This window comes from Erpetoichthys calabaricus, chromosome 9 (assembly GCF_900747795.2).
Source record: "Erpetoichthys calabaricus chromosome 9, fErpCal1.3, whole genome shotgun sequence".
Lineage (NCBI taxonomy): Eukaryota > Metazoa > Chordata > Cladistia > Polypteriformes > Polypteridae > Erpetoichthys > Erpetoichthys calabaricus.
The window spans coordinates 191,324,336-191,347,260 of NC_041402.2; the positions used below are offsets into that span (position 1 = coordinate 191,324,336).

Genomic DNA, 22,925 nt, shown 5'->3' on the forward strand with positions numbered 1-22,925 from the left:
TGAGACGTAATGAGTGAGATCCAATCCGGGAAGGGCTAAGTAATAACAAATCAAATCGCGATTAGAGTCTGCCTTTTCAAAAGTCTACGTTTTCACTCGTTCACGTTGCACCGCTAAGCTGGCCATTTCAGAAGTGCATTGTTCCATTTTCATGGGGGGACCAAAGATGAGAACGGAGATGAATGAAACGAAAACATAGTGTGTGGACGTGGCCTCGGAACATTGCTGGCCAACCATCATTTTGGGAACTTTTGCCCAGCGTTTTGGATCATCACCCCTTTACACAGGACGAGAGGGTTTCTACGTGAATGCTAAAATGCAGGGTCATTTTGTAAATGTGTGAAGGAGCAGATCCCTTATATTCATGGGTAGACACGAAAGGAGCCACTCTGATGTCTGACAGTGTTTAAAAGTACTGGACTTACACCTTCAGGGCCCATTTTATGGAAGGTCTTGACGGGCAGGCTTCTCAAACAGCAATCTCGTGGAGGTGCCGAGTGATGGGCAGCAGGCAGCTGCTTTGCTGGCAAGTGCAAACAGTGAGCTGATAAATTTTGGATTATTGGCCGGCCCTGCAAACAAGCAAATCTGCCCAACGAGCTCTGCTTTATAATCCCATTTCCGGGTGAACGAGCCTCCTGAAGCGCACATAATGCGAACAGCAAAGTTTACTCACCGCAGCTCCGCTCTCAGCTCCTAATTAATTAGCAATAATAAAACAATTACAACACGTCTGTGCGTATTGTGAAGGAAATGAAGAAGAACAAGGGCCTCGAGTCGAAGAAAAGCGGTTCCTAATAAATAAGCGGCATGTAAGGAGCAGCAGATGGGTTCAGATGTGGGCAGGAAGATGCAGTAGATCATATAACTGTGTTTGTGTTCCTAAGGATTAGAGAGTCAGCACCACCTTCACTGGGACCTCCACATCCTGGGGCCTGTCCTAATTATCTGTTTCTAAAGCAGCTTTTCTGTGCTGTGTCACAGTCTCGACTGGGTGGGTAGTTCTGTGGGGACAAGGGGACAACTTCATTTTACACACAGAGAGAGAGAGAGCCTTGCACTGGCTGGTCCTAAAGCCGTAGGCAGGAGAAGGATGAGGTGATGGCAGCCATTTTTGCACCAGTACACTCACCACACATTAGTGGAAAAAGAGAGAGCGCCAGTTAGAGACAGGGAATGATTAGAATGACTAGGCCGTGGTGGGTGATTTAGCCAGGACATCGGGATACACCCTACTCTTTACAAAGGATGCCCAAGGATCTTTTATGACCTCAGAGAGTCAGGACCTCAATTGTTGCATCTCGTCTGAAGGACGGCACCATTTTTACAGCACAGTGTCCCCAGGTCACTGCAATGGAGCATTGGGATCCACTCTCAGACCACAGAGTACAGTGCCCCCTGCTGGCCTCACCAGCAACTCTCCCGTCAGCAGCCCAAGTTTTTCCTGGTTGGTCTGCCATCCAAGTCCTGGCCGGGCCTGAACAGGCTTAACTCCAGGTGGGTGACCTCTTCTGAAATGCAGGTGCTATGGCTTTATAGAATATTCCATGTAGAAGCAGACTTCTGTGCTGCATCACAGTCTCGACTCTGTGGGGACAAGGGTACAACTTTATTTGACATGATGCAAGCCCCGGCCAGTAGAGCTTTGCACTAGCTGGTTCTAAAGCTGTAGGCAGGAGAAGGATGATGCGACAGCAGCCATTTTTGCACCAGTACACTCACCACACATTAGCTATTAGGTGATGAAGTGGCGAGAGAGAGAGCGCCAATTAGAGACAGGGAATGATTAGAATGACTAGGCCATGGTGGGCGATTTAGCCAGGACATCGGGATACACCCTACTCTTTATGAAAGATGCCCAGAGATCTTTTATGACCAGATAGAGTCAGGACCTCGATTTTTCCGTCTCATCTGAAGGACGGCACCATTTTTACAGCACAGTGTCCCCGCGTCACTGCACTGGGGGATCGGGATCCACACTCAGACCACAGGGTAAGTGCCCCCTGCTGGCCTCATCGACACCTCTTCAAGCAGCAGCCCAAGCTTTTCCTGGGTGGTCTCCTATCCAAGTGCTAGCTGGGTCTGAACAGGCTTAGCTTCAGGTGGATGACCTCTTCTGACGTGCAGGTGCTGTACAGTATAAAGATATACAGTATACAGTTAGAATATCCCATGTGGAAGCAGACTTTTGTGCTGTGTCGCAGTCTCGACTCTGTGGGGACAAGGGGACAACTTTATTTTATATGATGCAAGCCCCGGCCAAGAGAGCCTTGCACTAGCTGGTTCTAAAGCCAAAAGGCAGGACAAGCAGAAGAGCAAAGTGAGAACAAAGCTATTTAATTGAGGCGTTCAGCTGCGCCGAGCAGGACAAGAGGTGAAAATAAGCCAACAAAACCCTAATCACAGAGCCTTTCTCTAGTCCTGGCTCAGGTTTGTGTGGCTGAATTACACAAAAGACCGTGCAGGGCTTGTCACGCGGCATCTTGACAGATGAAGGCCTTGCACACTGAGGTGGCTGTTGTTTGTATGCGAGCTGACAGTAGCACTTTAAGTGGCACCCACAGTCCGTCTCGCAATACCATCCATCCATCATCCAACCCGCTAAATCCTATCTACAGGATCACGGGGGTCTGCTGGAGCCTATCCCAGCCAACACAGGGCACAAGGCAGGAAACAAACCCCGGGCAGGGTGCCAGTTTACCTCAGGGCACACACACACACACACTAGGGACAATTTAGAATTACCAATGCACCTAACCTGCATGTCTTTGGACTTTGGGAGGAAACCCACGCAGACACGGGGAGAACATGCAAACTCCACGCAGGGAGGGCCCGGGAAGCAAACCCAAGTCCCCTAACTGCGAGGCAGCAGCGCTACCACTGCGCCACCGTGCCGCCGTCTCACAATACATTTTTAAAAAAGGAACCAAATAGGTGGAGATGAGGAGCAAAAATTAACGAAAGTGTGAAGGCCATCAGGCATCAAGGCTGGGGAGAAGTGGACTTAACTGGAGAACGATGGGGGTGATAGAGCTGGTGGAAGATATCACTTAATTGATTTTGGGAAAAATGCTCAATGTGTTAAACCTTCAGCAGGTCAGCATCATAAGCTACCAGACAAATAAGTTCATCTTCTCTATAGGGTGCCTGGAAAAAGAAAATATTGAGCAAAACTCTGAGAGAAGCAGAGTCACCTTTCAGATCAGCCAGCTGACCCTCCGGTTATTTTCCATGCCATGTACACATGCCTATGTCAAATCCAGATACATCTCTCTCTATATATATATACATATAAAATCCAATGTCTATCTGTTTGTCTGTCTGCTTTTCACGAGAGAACTACTTAACGGATTTAGATTTTAGTTTTTTCCTAGAATTTGCTTGTACATTTTGCGACTTCTCTCATTGTGCTATGTATCATAGTTCGCTTGCGGTACTGATTTATTTGCGTAAATCCAAGAGAGACACTGCGGGCCGAGGGGAGGGGCAGGCGGGGCCCTCCTCACTCACACGCCAGACACGGGGCATACGTTACCTCCGCTTAGCTAGCGAACGAGAGAACTGCTTAACGGATTTAGATCGGGTTTTTTTCTATAATTTGCTTGAATATTCTGGTTGATTATGTGACTTCTCTCATCACGCTAAGTATCAGAGATTTTTATGCGCAAATCCGAGAGAAGGCGGCACGGTGGCGCAGTGGTAGCTCTGCTGCCTCGCAGTAAGGAGACCTGGGTTTGCTTCCCTTGTCCTCCCTGTGTTCTCTCCGTGTCTGCGTGGGTTTCCTCCCACAGTCCAAAGACATGCAGGTTACATGCATTGGTGATTCTAAATTGTCCCTGGTGTGTGCTTGGTGTGTGTGGGCTGGCGCCCTGCCCAGGATTTATTCCTGCCTTGCGCCCTGTGCTGGCTGGGATTGGCTCCAGCAGACCCCCGTGACCCTGTGTTAGGATTTAGCGGGTTGGACACTGACTGACTGTTCCAAAAGAAGGTTAAGGGGGAAATGTGACGTCAGGAGTGGGGAGCCGGACTGGGCCCTCCTCACTCACGCACCAGCCTCCGTTCGAGTCGGTCTAACCTCTACGTTTTGGAGTGTTCCTTGCCTCCGCTTAGCTAGAGATACCTGTTTGTTTATTGATTTTTAAACTTTATCCTGTTTCACTACTACGTGGGCAGAGCCTCGGGGGACGGCTAGTTGTATATATTAATTTTTATATTTGTCTGAATTAGGTCTGGTGGTTCTCTTGCCATCTTTATCTAAAAGGCTGTTAATTAGAATACAATATGAACCTCTTTCTGATAAGAGTGACGATTTGTTTTGCACTTTGGTGTTTTAAATTTTCTTTAACAATGCCCAGGTTGTTTTTCTATTTAGTACACTTACATCTATTAGAAATTGCAGTAATAATGATAATATTAATAATAACAATAATAATAATAATAATGATAAATATTGTGAATTTCCCCTTGGGATTAATAAAGGATCTATCTATCTATCTATCTATCTATCTATCTATCTATCTATCTATCTATCTATTATATAGTGCCTTTCATATCTATCTATCTATCTATCTATTATATAGTGCCTTTCATATCTATCTATCTATCTATCTATCTATCTATCTATCTATCTATCTATTATATAGTGCCTTTCACATACATCTATCTATCTATCTCTATCTATCTATCTATCTATCTATTATATAGCACCTTTCATATCTATCTATCTATCTATCTATCTATCTATCTATCTATCTATCTATCTATCTATCTATCTATCTATCTATCTATCTATCTATCTGATATCCAAATAACTATGGCATGTCTTGTGTGTCTTGTTTTGTCTTTATGTATTGTTTTTACTGATTAATCTGTGGAACATACCTTGAGCTGTATGATAATGGATGATAAGCTGCTACATCTCTCAATTATAATAAAAAAAATCTTGGGAGGCAAGACTTTTTATCCTGCGACGAGATGTGATCTTTTGACGAGAGACACTTTCACGTCCCACGAGACGAGACTTTGTGCCAAGAGATTTAACCACACCCAGGGCCGGAAGTAAAAGGCAAAGAGTAGATGACAAAGTAGAACATCGTAAAGAGGTTCAAAAACGTTGGCGTGATACACATGCAGAGCAGGTTAGAGATAATGGAAGTATGAAAATTCGAAAGTCTCCAAAAAATGATAGTAAAGATCGCATTAACGCAAACAAACGGAAATTATTACTCGGTTGAAATGACAGAACGGTGAAAAGATTTGGAGTTAAAACTTTAACTCAGAGACTTGTAGATTGTGTAATTCATGTTGCCATCAGGGAAAAGTAGTGTTTCTTCCCAATGAAGAGGCGTATCTGCGAGAATTAAAAGATTTGTTGTTTGTGAGCGGCAGAGACGCAAAGTTGCTGGCACATAGTGCAGGCAGGGGGGTTGGCGAGTGAAGCAAGCAGGTGGTGAAGCCCCGTAGTAATTAAAGTCATTTTCATATGACACCTATCATAGTTGCCACAGTCACAAAGAGCGTCTTCTCTACTATGGATTGCTTTACAGAGACGCTTGTCCTTTAGTCCAGTGGTTCCTGAAGTTTTTTGCCTTTTGCGTGTCTTTACGACTCACAGTTGCTGAGGAACAGCAGCATCTCATCGTACCATTTCCTCAGATATCATCCATCCGCATTCCAGAACTGCAGGCAAACAGCATCCGTGTTGTTGTTTCAACCATGCAAGCGTCGATCCATCGCCAGGCCTTCTGCAAACTCTCACCAATCCTCTGTCATTCACTTCCCTATTAACTCTTTAAGGGCTTTTTTTTTTTATTATTCCATTTCTCACAGGGCTCAATATTTTCCAAAAAGTCAGTTTTCTAAAAAACGCACAAAGCAATGGTTTCACACATAAATCATCATAAAATACTCATTTATGACAAATGTCGCTCCGTTTTATGTTCCATTAGCCTCTACAGCAGGAGTGGGCAAAGTCGTTCCCGTTGGGCCGCAGTGGCTGCAGGTTTTTGGCCCAGTGGCCTAATAAGACACACTTACTGCTGAAGTGACACTTCTGCTTCATTTTAGTTGTCTCGCTTGTTAAGATTTTGAACACTTATTGCTTATTGTAGTCTTAAACAGCTGCATTCTCGGTTTTTAATGGCTCCTTATTAGCAATAAGATGCAAATGACAAAGGAAAGTAGTATTTCTCCATTTAGCTTGTTACCATTTACACCCCTGTGTGTTTATCATGCACTGATTGGTTTAATTAAAAGTGAAGGACTGAGAGTTACTCCTCCGTTTTAGACTTCAAATTATTTGGATGATATCCTTAGAAAGGAAAAAAAAAATCGAGGATATGAGAATAACCTGACATGGCAGAGTTAAATCACTAACACGCCATGAAATGTAATTACTGTATTGGCAAGGATTGTTTTCTAATTAAGCAACTGGATTGGATCAAAAACCTGCAGCCACTGCGGCCCTCCAGGACTGACTGTGCCCACCCCTGCTCTTCAGTATCTAAATTCACATACTTATTACATACCTGTTTGTCTCATCACTCGTAAGCTGAAAGGCACTTCCTGGAAAAAAACAGCGACCTGTCTTTCGTTTTCGATTTCCAGGTCGCTTGCATCAAAATCGGAGTTTGATAAGTCGGAGTCTGACTCAGCAATAATACACAAATAACAAAAATATAAATAAATAATGTGTACTGAGTATTTTGCTTCGCTCTCTCGCCCGATGTCAGTGCCATTCTAGATGTTGTTCACTCCCCGCTACTCACACACATGCAGGGATTCAACAACAAGGTAACAAGTCTAACGGCCCTCCCAGCTAAGAGGGTCTCCTATAACGTAATGGGGAGTTTTGTCGACATTATAGCTCATTGTCGCCCTCTGCCCCTGGCTGTCAACAAAAGTCGACATCTTCCTTCAACTCCTGCTGTCGACAAAAGTCGACATCCACCCTAAAAGAGTTCATTCAGGACTCAGTGCAACCCAATTGTAGATATCCCAGAAGCACTGCTTTAGTCAACACGAGGTGAAACAAACTGAATTTGAGAGAAGCTAAGGTTGTCGTCCAATCACTTTTTAGATATGTAAGTTAAGTATCCTCTTTAATAAAATCCCTGTGTGCGTCCAGGTGTCCGTGTGTGGGTGTCTTCTGGTGAAGTGCGCATGCGCGGGGCACGGTGCGATGCGCGATATTACTGTCAGAGAAAGTTACAGGTGTTTTACGGAAATACAAACCAGTATTACTGCGAGAGGAAATTAAAGGTACACAATAGAGTGACGCATATTACAGCCACATACAAGCCAGTATTACTGTCAGAGGAGATTAAAGGCATATTACCGATGCGCACGCCTGTATTACCGCCAGAGAAAATAAAGGTATATTACGGACGTACAAGACAGTATTACTGTCACAGAAAATTAAAGACACACAATACACGGCGGCAGCCCACGAAGAACGGTCAGCTCAGCAAGTAAACATCATCAACAGAAAGGCTGAAAGAAAGAAATTACGACCAACAAAATGAATGAGGTCAAAGTCCCTTGCCATTTAATATAGACTGTTCCTACTAATGTTTATGCACTACTGTTCTAGCGCCCGTTATTGTAACGGGCTAAATGACTAGTGATAATAATAATTCTTTACATTTATATAGCGCTTTTCTCATTACTCAAAGCACTTCAACCACCACTAATGTATAGCATCCACTAGGATGATACAACAGCAGCCATTTTAACGCCAGAACACTCGCCACACATTAGCAATTAGGTGGTGTAATGGTGAGAGAGAGAGCCAATTAGAGACAGGGGATCATTAGGGGTGCAGAATGACTAGGCCGTAGTGGGCAATTTAGCCAGGACATCGGGATACCCCTTACTGTTTACGACAGATGCCCAAGGGATCTTTTATGACCTGAGAAAGTCAGAACCTTGGTTTTACATCTCCTCTGAAGGACGGCACCATTTTTACAGTACAGTGTCCCTGCGTCACTTTACTGGGGGACTTGGAAGCCACACTCAGACTGGCTTCACCAACCCATCTCCCAACAGCAGCCCAAGCTTTTCCTGTTTGGTCTCCCATCCAAGGCCTGGCTGGGCCTGAACAGGCTTAGCTCCAGGTGGGTGACCTTTTGTGAAATGCAGGTGCTATGGCCGCTGTGTATAGATTATGGTTATAATATTCCATGTAGAAGCAGACTTCTATGTCACTTTATACCCAGACAGAGATGGAGCCCAATGAAGGGTTAAAAAAAAAAAAAAAAATCAAAAACGCCCCCTTGTGGTGCAGTTGGACCTTATTATCTATCACTGTGTGGTCCTTCCCTGTACTTTAGCTCCCAGCCTTCAAACCCAAGCCGGCCTAATGAGCAGTGAGATCCCAATCAGGAGAAGCAAATAAGGAACACACAGATCTTCCCATAAGAGAAGGGCTCAAGTTCTTATTACCTCCATATAAACTCTGATGCTCGGCCACAGTAAACACTCCCAGCAGGTTACTGATCAATAGTGTTTAAGTTTACTCGGCGAGTAGCCACAGCGCCCCCCCCATTCATTTATGATGGCCGCACAGCTATTATTACTTGTGCTGGGCTGCAGCCATTCTGCAGACATAACTCTCACCAGGGCTGTCATGTTCGATTTTTGGGCCTAGCTTAATCATTATCGCCAGAAAAATACGCGTTTTCATTAAAGCTTGTATGTACAATTTACAGGAATGCCGTTTTGGGGGAACGGACCACCACAAAGGATGGAGCTGCCACCTAAAAAAAAAAGCACAAACAGAAAAGCCTGTGTCTTCGTGTAATGAGTGTCATTTTTAAAGGCTGCTTAGTCTCCTCATAAAAGAATTAACAAATGGATAAATATTTAAAAGTTGTATTGTTGCTTATTGAATATTTTTTTCATTGTATTTCTAATATTGTTAGTATGCTCTATTCGGATTTATGAAATAAATATATTGTTAAAACTTTCCAGTGTATTATTAGTCATGTATAACATAAGATTCTTAAAGCTGCTTAGTCCAGTTTAGACTTGTGCAGGGCTGGAGCTTACCCTGGTAACACTGGGCAAAAGGCAGCAGCCCCATTCCACCTTGTCAAGTGGATTTGAGAAAGTTATGTCATTTTATTGAATTCCATACATTCTAGAACTTTCTAAGCTAGCGGTGGTCTCCACTTAGCATCTCATTGTCAACACTAATGATCAATAAGCAGCACCAGACCTACAAGATGATGGAGGCTGTGTCTGTCCAGACGGAGGTCCATGCTAAGAACAGTTACATTTCTGATGGTTTCTTGTTTTAATCTTCTCTGTGGTCTCATGCTGTCACGCTCTAAGGGTGAATAGCATTTATTCCTTTTCTTGCTCAAGACTTTCCGTTCTCTTCTTCACGAGAGGCTCGGATGTTAGTAATTTATAGATGTTCAGGAAAGTAACACAGAATTGGCAAGAGCACTGACTCCCCTCGAGGACCATCACAGAAATGATGATGTGGTATAGTGTAGGATCATCTTCCTAGCATGTGCAGGCTTCAGACAGCACCGCAAGCTGTCTCTCTCCGGGCATGACTGACACTTCTGGCAGGCATTGTTGATCTTCTGAATTCTAAAATGAGATTCTTTATTCTGTTTTGTCTCTCAGACTCTTCGCAACCAAATGCAGTGGCTGCATGGAGAAGATCGCGCCGACAGAGTTTGTCATGAGGGCTTTGGAGTGCGTCTACCACCTCAGCTGCTTCTGCTGTTGTGTCTGCGAAAGGCAGTTGCGTAAGGGGGACGAGTTTGTCTTGAAAGATGGCCAGCTGCTCTGCAAAAGTGATTACGAGAAGGAGAAAGACCTGCTGAGCTCTGTGAGCCCTGACGACTCCGATTCAGGTAAAGTTCAGAGGAGTACAGACCACACTGCTTAAGAGTAACGTTCCTCTCCACCCGCAGTCCACCAGTTCCTACTCGGAGTTTCTTAGGTCATCCAGCAGCCATACATACCACTTGCACTTCAGAAGAGGTCATCCACCTGAACCCAAGCATGTTAGGGCCCATCCAGTACTTGGGTGGGAGACCAACCAGGAAAAGCTTGGGTTTCTGCTGGAAAAGGTGTTGGTGAGGCCAGCAGGGTGTGCTTACCCAGTGAATCTGAACCTCTTCTACTAGTGTCTCTGCTCTTTTAGCCAGAAATACATCCTATTCAAATACATATCCTATTTTAGTATGACCATATCTCTAATGCTATGTTGTGGTCTTCTAACAACCAACAGGTTCAAGCATCAAAAGCAGAGGGTTCCACTGCTTTAAGTGTAACACCCCATTGATGGCTACATTGCAAGGAGCTGCGATTCCACTTGACCCTACTATTAGAATTTCACCACACGACTAGTCTACTTCCCTCATCTTTATAAAGCACTGCTGCACATGAACTTTTCAGGTGTGGACCTCTAACTGGTACTGGTCCACGTATATATATATATATATATATATATATATATATATGGATACTTCCATCCTATACAAGTAAGGAAGCTGGGTTGTACTAATCTTACTTTAACTTATTTATCAATCAATACCACATCTTTCTTGCTGAACACCTTCTCAAACTGGTGCTTCATGTACTGCACAGCACATTGAGCTGAATAGCTGGATGAAGTGAGGAACCCCAACCCAAAAGAGCTCTTAATGTACCTTCACGCTTATCAGTCGGTCAGATTTATACATCTTTTTGAGATTTTTACACATAGCAGTAATTACCAATCAATACAATACACTGCGGTGGGTTGTTTCCTGCCTTGTGCCCTGTGTTGGCTGGGATTGGCTCCTGCAGACCCCCATGACCCTGTAGTTAGGATATAGCGGGTTGGATAATGCATGGATGGATGGATACAATACAGCTGTTCCTGACCACAGGTAGGACACTTGCTACTGACCTATGGTCTGCCTCCACTGCAGTCATGTCATCTCAGGGCTGCTCACTGCTCTATATCAGCATATGCTCAATGGATACTTGGCAGGAGATGAGATGAGAACACCTGCAGGCTCAGGATGGTTTCATACCAGAAGATAAAAACTGAATTTAGTGCAAGAACCTTTGACACCACTGAGATCAGAAAAGGTAAAACTAAGGCCAGTGTTCTCAAACTCCTCATATCTCAGAAAAAGTGTGAAGAAACAAGGTGATGAGTGATTAAGGATGAACCAATTAAAGTGAGACCTCCCTGTGAAAATCAAGGCCACTGATTTGTCAAGCTGGGAGATCTGTGACCATAACCACCCCCCCCCCACTACCCCCATGTACCAATGCATCAGAATGTGAGAGTAACCCTTCTTTCTTTCTTTTTTTTTCAGCCTTTGCACTTTTTCTTATAGAAAACTTAGCCAACTCCTCCTCCTTGACTAATTAGCACTCAGGAGATTAATTTCCTTCATTATTTCTTTATTGTTCTAATGGCCCAGCACTGCTTATTAACTGAACCAGGGGCTTGTCTCTCCCCCCACAACTGTGTCTCTGTCCACTGGACAATAAAGGCAGCCCTCGGCAGAGCCATCAGAGTGATTAAGCTTTGCAAACCACTTAGATGAAATGGCACATTAAGCGGATCACGGTGGCACAGATATTAAAGTGATGGTACCGGCTTTGATCATTAGGAGCGGCACTTATTAAACTGAAAGATGATCACGCAGCAAGATCTGCTTAATAACTTGTGATATGAGGAGCTCCCAAAAGGAGCATTTCCAGGAGCCTTTACCGGCTACTTTCAGCTTCTCGTGTTTGCTGCCATAGGTATCTGTGCTTCCTTTTATTGGCCACCGAGTACAAGGTGCCCGAGGACTATGGTTGTTCACATCCAGGGGGGAACATTCAGTAGAATATGCTTGGCTCAGAATAATCTCAGACTGGGGCATCCCCAAGGTATTCCATCAGGTAGTCTCCATTCTGGTCAAAGCACAATCCAGAAGAGTTTAAGCAGGGTGTCTCACGGTTTGACCAAGTCTGCCAAAGTAGCATTGAGTTACAGTGCCCTCCATAATGTTGGGGACAAAGACCAGTTTTTCCTTGATTTCTTCCTCTGCTCCACAGTTTTAAGATTACAAATCAGACCATTCAGATGTTCTGATTAAAGTTCATATTGCAGACTTTCATTTAAGGGGATTTGGTCACACAACACTTTTAATACTCGGTGCCCCCATTTCAGGGCACCACAATGTTTGGACATGGCAATGGCAGGTTTATGAAAGCCATCATATTTAGGACTTTGTCGTATTTCCCTCACATACAATGACTGCTTGAAGTCTGTGATTCAGAGACATGACCAGGTGCTGAGGGTCTTCTCTGGTGATGCTCTGCCTAACATCTAGTGCAGCCATCTTCAGCTCCTGCTTGTTTCGGGAGGCTTGTCCCCTTAAGCTTTTTCTTCAACATATGGAAGGCCTACTCAATTGGATTTAAATTGAGCGACTGGCTTGGCCATTGAAGAATTTTCCATTTTTTTAGCTTTGATAAACTCCTGTGTTGTCTCAGTAGTGTGTTTGGCTCATTATCTTGTGGTAGGATGAAGCGCCATCCAGGGAGTTTGGAGGCATTAACTGGAACTTGAGCAGATCAGATGTTTCTACACACCTCAGAATTATTCACTGTGCCCCTGCCATCAGCAGTTCCATCATCGATGAAGTGGAGTGTGTCAGAATCTGTGGCAGCCATACATGCCCAAGCCATAACACCCCCAGCACCATGTTGAACAGATGAGGTGGTCTGCTTTGGATCGTCTGCAGTTCCTTTTCGTCTTCACACTCTTGCTCTTGCCATCACTTTGATGCAGGTTCATCTTTGTCTCATCTGGCCAAAAGATCTAAAGACCTTTTCCCAGAATTCTGCAGGCTCTTTGAAATCCTTTTTCACACACTGTAATCTGCCATCCTGGTTTTGTGGTCTGCATCTTGCAGTGTGGCCGTGAAGTCTTCTACTGATAGTCGTCTCTGACACACACACATCGGCCCCCTGAAGACTGTGTATGATCTGTCAGACAAGCATTGGGGGCTTTTTCTTTACCAAAGTAAGGATTCTTCTGTCCTCAACAGTGGAGGTCTTCTTTGGCCTACCAGTCCTTTTGTGATGCCTGAGCCCACCAGTGTGTTCTTTCTTCTTCATGATATTCCAGACAGTTGATTTCAGTCATCCTAAGGTTTTACTGATGTCTCTAATGGTTTACTTTCTTTGGCACAGCTGTTGTATTCATGTTGAACAATGGCAACTACAGACTCCAAAGGATAGAAGCAAGCCGTGGTATCTTATGAAGCCATGAAACCCACCCAAGGAATCACAAACACCTGTGACACCAACTGTCCCAAACATTATGGTGACCTGAATTGGGGGGACCATGTAGAAAAAGTGTTATTTGACCGAAATGTACAGCAATCTCCGTAATTGAAAGTCTGCAATGTGTAGGCCTACCTTAATGACTGTGAATTGTTTGATTTGTAATTTTAAACTGTGGAGCAGAAGGAGAAATCAATGAAAAACGTATCTTTGTCCCAAACATCAAGGGGGGCACTTTATGTCCTTTACTCTTCTTCATGCTCTTTTCAGAATCCAGATTTGCAGGGTTCATTTTGAGACCAACATACTAGCTCTCAATACAACAAATAAAATAACACAGACCAAACAAACGCTCATTAAAGTAAATTTATTATTATTGTGCAGGCTGTTAGAGATGGGGTCCAGGGATACAACTGTCCAGTGATCCATCAGTATTGGGATGGTCTTGCAGATCATGTTTTATTCTTAGTGTATTATACAATTGTCCTTGTTGCACATTCTTAAATGTAGAGCGTGTAAAGCAAATGTAGGCTTCTCATCTCCCAGCATTGTAACACTGATGTAAGGATCTGCACTGGTATCCCGAAGGTTGCCGGTTCGAATCCCCGTCACTGCCAAAAGAGATCCTACTCTGCTGGGCCCTTGAGCAAGGCCCTTAACCTGTAATTGCTCCAGGGGCGCTGTACAATGGCTGACCCTGCGCTCTGACCCCAAGGGGTATGCGAAAAACTAACAAATACTGTTGTAAGTCGCTCTGGATAAGAGCGTCTGCTAAATGATGTAAATGTAAATGTGATACAGCAGCACTATTCACTGTGTCATTGTGTCATAATAAAATGTAAATGTAATTACCCCCCTTTGTTTTTACACCCACTGTACACCCAGCCTACCTGGAAAGGGGTCTCTCTTTGAACTACCTTTCCCAAGGTTTCTTTTCCATACAGGGGTTTATTCTGGGAGTTCTTTCTTGTCTTCTTAGAGAGTCAAGGCTGGTGGGCGGGCTGTCAAAAGGCAGGGCCTGTTAAAGCCCATTGCGGCCCTCCTGGTGTGATTTTGGGCTTTATAAAAATAAATTGTATTGTATTGTATGTCAATGTATATATTGAGTGCCTTTCAAGTTTCATAATCCAAACAGTGTAATAATACATCCATCCATCCATATACAGGGTCACGGGGGTCTGCTGGAGCCAATCCCAGCAAACACAGGGCAAAAGGCAGGAACCTTTCCCGGGCAGAGCGCCAACCCATCAAAGGACACACACACTAGGGCCAATTTAGAATCGCCAATCCATCTAACCTGCATGTGTTTGAACTGTGGGAGGAAACCCACGCAGACACGGGGAGAACATGCAAAGTCCATGCAGGGAGGACCCAGGAAGCGGATCCAGGTCTCCTTACTGCGAGGCAGCAGCGCTACCACTGTGCCACCCGTGTAATAATACATGTTAAAGTAGAATAGTCCATTGTTGCAGTGCTCAGGAGTGGAATCCAACTTTATATGAACTCGTTTATCAATTAATACAGCGCCTTTATGGCCAAACACCTTCTCAGACTGGTGCTTCATGTTCTGTGAGAATAACGAATGGATGACGGTAGGAACATTTCCTCCTTCTCATTTCTTTTCACACATATCAGCTGGTCAGCTTTAAACATCTTTTTGAGTTTCATACACATAACAGTAATTACCTGTCAATACAGTACAAGCTTTGGTGGGTAACCTGCAACTTGAATATTTCCTTTTTTGTTTAGCATGCATTCAGGCTAACGTGCGTTAAAAAAAATAACACAAACAGACTGGCTGAGATATTCAACTGTGAAAATAACCAGCCTCCGCACAAGAAAAGGCTTTGGGGCAGCCACCCATATATTGTCCCTGGCCGCAATAGGGTATTTGCCAAGGGCATAGCCAACTTGCTGAAGGTTCCTGAGGTGAGCCCCTCCTGTCCAGCATAACTGTTAGTAATTTATTCACAACTAGATCCCAGGGGCTGGCTGGGCTGTGGTGTCCAGGGCCGCGTTACAATCAGATCACACACTGGTGACAAACAAACCAGCTCTCTAAATGGAATTTGTAATAACTTTTTAAATCGCTTTATTACAGCTGCTGTAAGTTAGCAAAAATAAAATCAATTGTAGGAATGAAATGTGAGAGGTGTGGGTAGCAGTACTATCCATCCATTCATCCATTTTCCAACCCGCTGAATCCGAACACAGGGTCACGGGGGTCTGCTGGAGCCAATCCCAGCCAACACAGGGCACAAGGCAGGAACCAATCCAGGGCAGGGTGCCAACCCACTGCAGTAGCAGTACTATAATAATAATAATAATTCTTTACATTTATATAGCGCTTTTCTCACTACTCAAAGCGCTCTCCACACAGGGAGGACAAAGGAAGTGAACCCACAATCTCCTTACTGCAAAGCAGCAGCGCTACCACTGTGCCATCTGTGAGGATACTAGTACATACATCTGTGTAAAATCTGGACCCGCTTACTTTTCCAAGACAACTTTGTGAAAGAAGGTGATTAAAATATAATGTAAGCTAGAAAGTAGAAACTGTTCTGTGCTATAAAATGAAGCCATTTCAATTTGTAACAAATCAAAACGACAGCACCGGCTGACGGGGCACTAAAACACAATCGACCCGTTTTACACAAGTTCTGAGAAAATTGACATGATAAAGTGGTGACGCTCACAAATCCTCACAGTAGTGACATTAATGCACAGTAAGCCATACTAAGGTGCACAATAAAACAGATGACAGATTTGTTAAACTGTTAAAGCTTACAAAAGTGGAACTGACTGACAGGTCACAAATCATATTACTTCTGATATCACTAGTACCTTAAAATACTCGTTTGCATGCCCTCTGCTGCGCAAAAGTCTCAACAATATTTGACACGTCAAGTTGTCTGGTGCACTCGTACAGCCAAGTCACTAAGTTTCTCTTGCGACGTGGTGCTTCTGAGGTCATTTTTGATGGGTTTTACCTTGGAGAATGATTGTTCACACGCAGCGACAGTCATTGGCGTAGTCGGCAGTAACATGGAAACCATGCAAATGACACTGAAAGTAGACAACGGTGCACAGTGATCTATCAGCAACAGTTCAGCTACTTCAAAAAACAGTCGACTTGGTTGACAGGATGGATTGAAAACATCTGGAAATGACAACAATTGAGCACAAAGCGGCGGTGAAATGTCGGTGCTATCGCATTCAGTGAGGAGGTCGGCAGCAGCACACAATTCGTCATCAGCCATCGAGGTCAGAGCTGATGGTAACAAGACATTGAATGTTGAAGCCACTGCATCGAGACTGTGAAACCTCTGTTTTAGTTATTACATTTTTTTTTTAAATCTATATGGCCCTGAGTGGGCCCCCCAAGCTTGTAGGCCCTTGTCCTTTGCACAGTCTGTACAATCCATTGCTACGCCAGTGGTATTTGCAGAATAGCACTCATGTGCACTGGTTGAGTTCCAAACTGAACTGAGTAATTGTTGAGAATATGGCGGCTTTAAAGGCCAGGACCAATAGTGACGTGCTTCTAGGCACCGGAAGTGATGTCTTCAAGGTTGAATCAGGCAGGTTTTCCCGTGTTTGGTCTGCAGAGACAACAGAAAGAAGGTTTAGTGCACCCCTCCACCCCTTGGCCTGGTGTGGAATTACCCTCACTTGGTCCATACAGCTTCCTCCTACTCACACGTGTGTGACACAACTATAAAGCATAAGACTTCAGGTTCAGAATTTATGGCGGCCTCTCTGGGCATGAGATGAGATGCAAATATCTATAGGCTCAGCCAACGCTCATCCATTCAGCTACAGATCATTTCATACCAAAAAAGAAAAAAGTTCAATTTAGTGCAAGGACCTTTGGCACTACTGAGATCAGGGAAATGCCAGTGGTCTTCTCAAACTCCTCCTGTCTCAGAGGCAGAGGTGATCACAAGAATACGTGTAAAGCACCAACAAGCGAAACACAATAAAGTACATGATTGTATGCTGGGTTATAATAATGACATTAGGTGGGGGTCCACACTACACACCAGACAGAAAGTGATCAGTTGGCTTACCTAAGTTGGGATTTGAACTTGCAGTCAAATACTCCCATCTGTATATGGTGTTGAACCTACCCAAGGAGACCATCCTTTCTTCTTTAATGTTTGTTAAATGAAACAGATGCCAACAGCCCCACAATGCAAATAAATGGTCTGACCCTGTGCTCATTTATGTCTTCAGGCTGATTTATTTTTTTTTTCTGTGCAATGCCAAGCATTCTCGCCATCACTGTCCTCTTTGATTCATTATTTAAGAGTAACTGACCCAATGTATGGAGCCTTTCTCGACTCAGTAACATTGGGGTGTTCGATGGAGATAAGGATAAAAAGATGTGAGAAGCTAGGAGATGGTAGAGATAGAAAAGGCATGCATGAGACCACCAGTAAAACCACACCTTCATCTCAGTTGAAAATCAGAGTAGGGTCCCCCCTCCAAACTTACAAACGGCCAGCACCACATGACAGTTAGTTAGATTTTCTTTTCATCTCACTCCTGCTCTCTGGTTGCGGTGATGTGCATCAGAGCTGGGGGGGGGATGAGAGACTAGATGGAAGTGATCGCGTGTCACTTGATCTGGGAGAGCATAACGCACCATTAGTAAAGGTCACATTCCCAAAGCAGTTTTCCCAGGAGGTCTTCAGATAGCCCATCCTGTTGTCTTCTCAGTTTTTAATTCATCTACAGTAGGCACTTTCATATCATTTACTGCTTGGAGCTTACTCTTTTGTTAATGTTGTGTTTCCGCAGTTAAAAGTGAGGATGACGACTTGGACATCAAGCCAGGGAAAAGTGCAGGTGGCCAAGGAAAAGGCAGTGACGATGGGAAAGATCCCCGCAGGCCAAAGCGGCCCAGAACCATCCTCACCACCCAGCAGAGAAGAGCCTTCAAAGCATCCTTCGAGGTGTCATCTAAGCCCTGCAGAAAGGTGAGACCCAGCTCAGTAAATCATTATGCAAGATGACAGTTGAAATGTCTCATTTATAATTCCTTCCTACAACTTGCTGTCCTGAACAAGGCTATGGGTTTGTGTGGCCAGTCAAGTTTTCCATTTCAGTCACTGCAGAGAAATCCTTTAAGAGGCAATAACAAGACTCCATTTCATATCAGTTCATCCCTTGTTTTAAACAGCACCGTCTAGTAAATTGAGTTATAGAGAGCGTTTTAAAACAGTCAACAACATCTGAGTTCAGATCAGGCATTCGGTTCAGACCATTTTAATTTTATAAAATTAATTAAAACACATATGAGGACACTTTAGTCAAATGTAACACTTGGCATAGGCAACATATTAGTGCATTCATGTGTTGCAGCTTGTTTATCCCAGGTGAGATTGCAAAGCAATTATTATTCAAATTCAAATCAATCAGTTACCCATCTATTGTTTAGATAGTTAGATAGATGTGAAAGGCACTATATAATAGATAGATATTAATGTTAGTGTAGTCGGCAGGATCACAACATTAGATAGATAGATAGATAGATAGATAGATAGATAGATAGATAGATAGATAGATAGATAGATAGATTAATTTTAGTATAGTCGGCAGGATCACAACATAGATAGATAGATAGATAGATAGATAGATAGATAGATAGATAGATAGATAGATAGATAGATAGATAGATAGATAGATAGATAGATAGATAGATAGATAGATTAATTTTAGTATAGTCGGCAGGATCACTAGATAGATAGATAGATAGATAGATAGATAGATAGATAGATAGATAGATAGATAGATAGATAGATAGATAGATCGATCGATCGATAGATAGATAGATAGATAGATAGATAGATAGATAGATAGATAGATAGATAGATAGATAGATAGATAGATAGATAGATAGATTAATTTTAGTGTGTTGGCAGGATCACAACGTTACACAATACACAGTGGGTCTTGTGGCAGGTCGGGGTTTCATTCAGACGTCACAGGCAGCTGCACTGGGTTTTGATCAGGTGGTGGTGATGGCACAGAACACCACCCCAGAAGAACCAACATAAAATTTGCAATATAAAATGGTGGGAGAAGAAATGTAGTTTTGTTCAACTGGTGCCTAATTCTATCTATTTTATAGCCTGTTTTTAGTAGAATGTGCTTTACATAACGCTTTACAATACTTTGTAAAATTTAGTATATGAAAAGAAAAAAATACACAAGTATGAAGAAATGAACAACTTCAAAATTCATTAAAGGCTCTTTGGGGGGGGTAAAAAATCTGTTCAACTGCCACTACCTCACCAGTGCAGTGTGGGCAAAATCAGTACCATAAAGGGATTTTCACCTCATGCTTTGCTTTTCCTGTCCCCGTTCTGCAGGTGAGAGAGACTCTGGCAGCCGAGACTGGCCTCAGTGTGCGGGTCGTTCAGGTCTGGTTTCAGAATCAACGAGCCAAGGTAACTAGTGTGACATTTTCTCAGCTCCTATGGTCAGGATTTTCTTTTCTCTCATCTCTAACCTGTCTTGTTTGCTGTGGGGTGAGCATTTTTTAGGGTTTGTTTGAACATTAAAATTGAAATTGAAGTGTCTTTATTAAGTTGTCGGGCACTGTCACGTGTATGAATCCTGTCCTGACAGTTTGCATCACTGCCACACTCATCATTCTCACATCTCTATGCACTTCTCCCCTTAGATGAAGAAACTGGCCCGCCGGCAGCAGCAACAGCAGGAACAGCAGAACTCCCAGCGACTTGGGCAAGGTAAGAAAATTCATCAGGAGTCTTGTTTGGGTACACTCAGCCCAACAGTAGACAACTTTCAATCTGTCTGTGGATACCCAGAACTGTTGAGTCGGTACACAAAACCTTCCACTCCAACTCCGATTCTGACCCCTCATTGTTTGGCGCCAGCAGCTCTGACTCCAACTCCTGTATTTGTAAACAGAGTCGTGTATTTACTGTGTTTATTGATACATGGCACTTCATCCCTGCCAATGTGAGCCATCAGGCTACTTTTTAGCACCCTAACCTGTTAAAATTCAGGTTTAAAGGCTATAGCAATGGCAATGTGGCTTACACACACTAAAACATATTAAACATAAAAATGAAACCTGCAAAATTATAAAATAAGCTATATTTGCATCAAAGGTCTAGAAGAAAAAATAATTTAATTGAATCAGAATATGTGAAATTGGAAATTTCAACACATGATATTACAATTTGCATTTAGTTGCTGTCAGAGTCGGTACAATGCTGGAATTGCAATGTCCACTCAGTATAAAATGTAAAATATGAGGCAACATAATCAAAAACAGAACTTTTGAGAACAGAGATAATATTACAATATTATTATTATTATTTTATTATTATTATTATTATTATTACTTACCACGCTTAAATTAACTTCCCCTGTTTGTTGTCTGGTACAAATCTTGTAATCGATATTTAACACACTTCCTGTTGTCCAAATGACTTGAAATTTTGCACACATACTCACTTCTGGCGACAATACATGAATCAAAAATCAGTTTCTCTAATTAATCAATTAATCCATGTTAATTAAGAAATGAAATTTTCATATGAAGAATAGTTCAAGATTTCACCAATAGATGACGCTAGTAATGGATAGAGATATTAAAGGAAGTGTTAAAATATTGATTACAAAATTATACTAAAACAAACCCAACACTAAAAAGTTGAAAATAAGATATATATACAGTATATATATATATATATATATATATATATATATATATATATATATATATATATATATATATATATACTTTTTAAAAGCCACACTTATATTAAGTTAAAAAGTGTACTAAAAAGTAAAGAATAAGTCTCTCATACATCACTCGTAAAATAAAAGCGTGGACATTCAAGAAACACTTCTTAAAATCTTAGCAAAAGTGCCCACCTTTTATTTGGAGAGTGATGTATGAGAGACTTTTTTTTTACTTTTTAGTACACTTTTTAACTTAATATAGGCATGGTTTTTAAAAAGTATTTTTTTATACATATATTATTTTTAAAGCCCAAGCACCCACACACATTTATAAACAGGTGGAGGTCCATTGTCATGCCATGGAATAACGTGTGGCAACATTGAAGGCTTTGGAGAGTCGGAGGTCGACTTCTGTTCTCAAGATGGAGGACCTTCGTCAGTTGTTTCTGTGTACGAAAGCAATTCATGATGGGATAAAACATGAAGGTGATAGATGTGAACTATTGCTGGGCACAGGGACATATTTCTAAATTATTCATCAGCCGAAAGCAGGCAAGTTCTGCTGGAAAGGAAAGAAGGAACAGGGAGAATGAGCACGTCAGCTCGGTGGGTGGAAAGTTAATTGCTACCATCTTTGGGAGATAAACTGCCTTTAGTTACAGCATGTGAAGTGAAGCCACGCAGCTATTTGACTTTTAGCAGATGGGATCATTCAATCAACATGAAAGTCTGAACAGCTTTAATATTTTCATTTTATTTTTCGACACTGATCGTTTAGTCCAAACATTCAGTTCCTGACTGGAGCCCCACCTTATATGTGGCGCCTTTTCTCAGCCCCCATTCCATTGTGTTTAACTTTGACAGCAGGCATTGTGGTGTAGTGGTTAAGGCTTTGGACTTCAGACCCTGAGGTTGTGGGTTCAAGTTCTGCTACTGACCCTGAGGAACTCACTCTACCTGCCTGTGCTCTAATAGGAAAGCCAAAAAGAAAAATGTAACCAATCGTACAATAAGTGTTGCAAGTTGCTTTAAAGGTGTCAGCCAGATATGTAAATGAGCTCTCTTCTTCATTTGCTTGTGTAGCGGAGTTCAGGTGGACTAAGTGGAGTGAGAGAAAGATCTACCCGATTGTCTCTTGAGAAGGTGAAGTTCTCTCTTTGCTCCGCATGAGGAGAGCGGGACCTAAACTTGCATCCCAAATGCCCAGTAAGAGCCATTTGTGAACAGTTGTGAACAGAAGAAATCCTCATTTCACTAGAAATGTATTGTCACATATTGTCAGGTAGGGACACAGCACAGAATATAAACTCACAGGGCCTGGATTTGATTAGGAGCCTAGTCGCTGCTTCTTTGAGATTTGTATGTTCTCCACGTTGGTCACAGGGGAGTTCTCTCAAAGACTTGCAGGTTGAGTTAACTGGAGATTCTGAATTCTCCTTGAATGGCTGACGATGCATGCGTGATTATGCATTTTAATAATCTCATCCAGGGTTAGGTCCTGCAGTTGGCCTGATGTCATCATCATCATTTCTGCCTCGGCTTCAGGGAGCGTGGGTTTATTCCGGTCTCGATTGCTTTGTTCAACACTTCATAGCAGGATTCGGCTATAGTGGTCTTCTTTCACTGTAAAGCATGCTTTATCCAGTTAAAAGCGATTGCTTGTAAAGCTTTTGTGCCATCATTTCTTAGTAGAAGTGCCATACAGTATGATGAAAGGATATTCTGTATTCATTTTTGTCATATATTCAGGAATTGTGCAGAGTGTCATTTGAAGATTTGTGTTGTTTCATCGCTGAGGGATTTACAGCAACACTTCACACAATATGCCATCAGATAACAATTAAAATGAGTACTAATCATAAATGCATGGCAGGACAATGGTTCAAGTGGGCAATGCTGCC

General features: G+C 42.8%; 1 protein-coding gene across 2 annotated transcripts in view; it reads left to right on the forward strand.

Annotated features, from left to right (window-relative positions):
* The window catches only part of LOC114656985 (LIM/homeobox protein LMX-1.2), a 191,558-nt gene that overhangs the window by 158,468 nt on the left and 10,165 nt on the right, over positions 1 to 22,925 (forward strand). For both annotated transcript variants that reach the window (XM_028808681.2, XM_028808683.2), the window contains 4 exons: positions 9,637 to 9,869; positions 18,103 to 18,281; positions 19,677 to 19,754; positions 19,991 to 20,057. In XM_028808681.2, the coding sequence (XP_028664514.1) occupies positions 9,637 to 9,869; positions 18,103 to 18,281; positions 19,677 to 19,754; positions 19,991 to 20,057 (557 nt within the window). The remainder of the gene's footprint in view (positions 1 to 9,636; positions 9,870 to 18,102; positions 18,282 to 19,676; positions 19,755 to 19,990; positions 20,058 to 22,925) is intronic.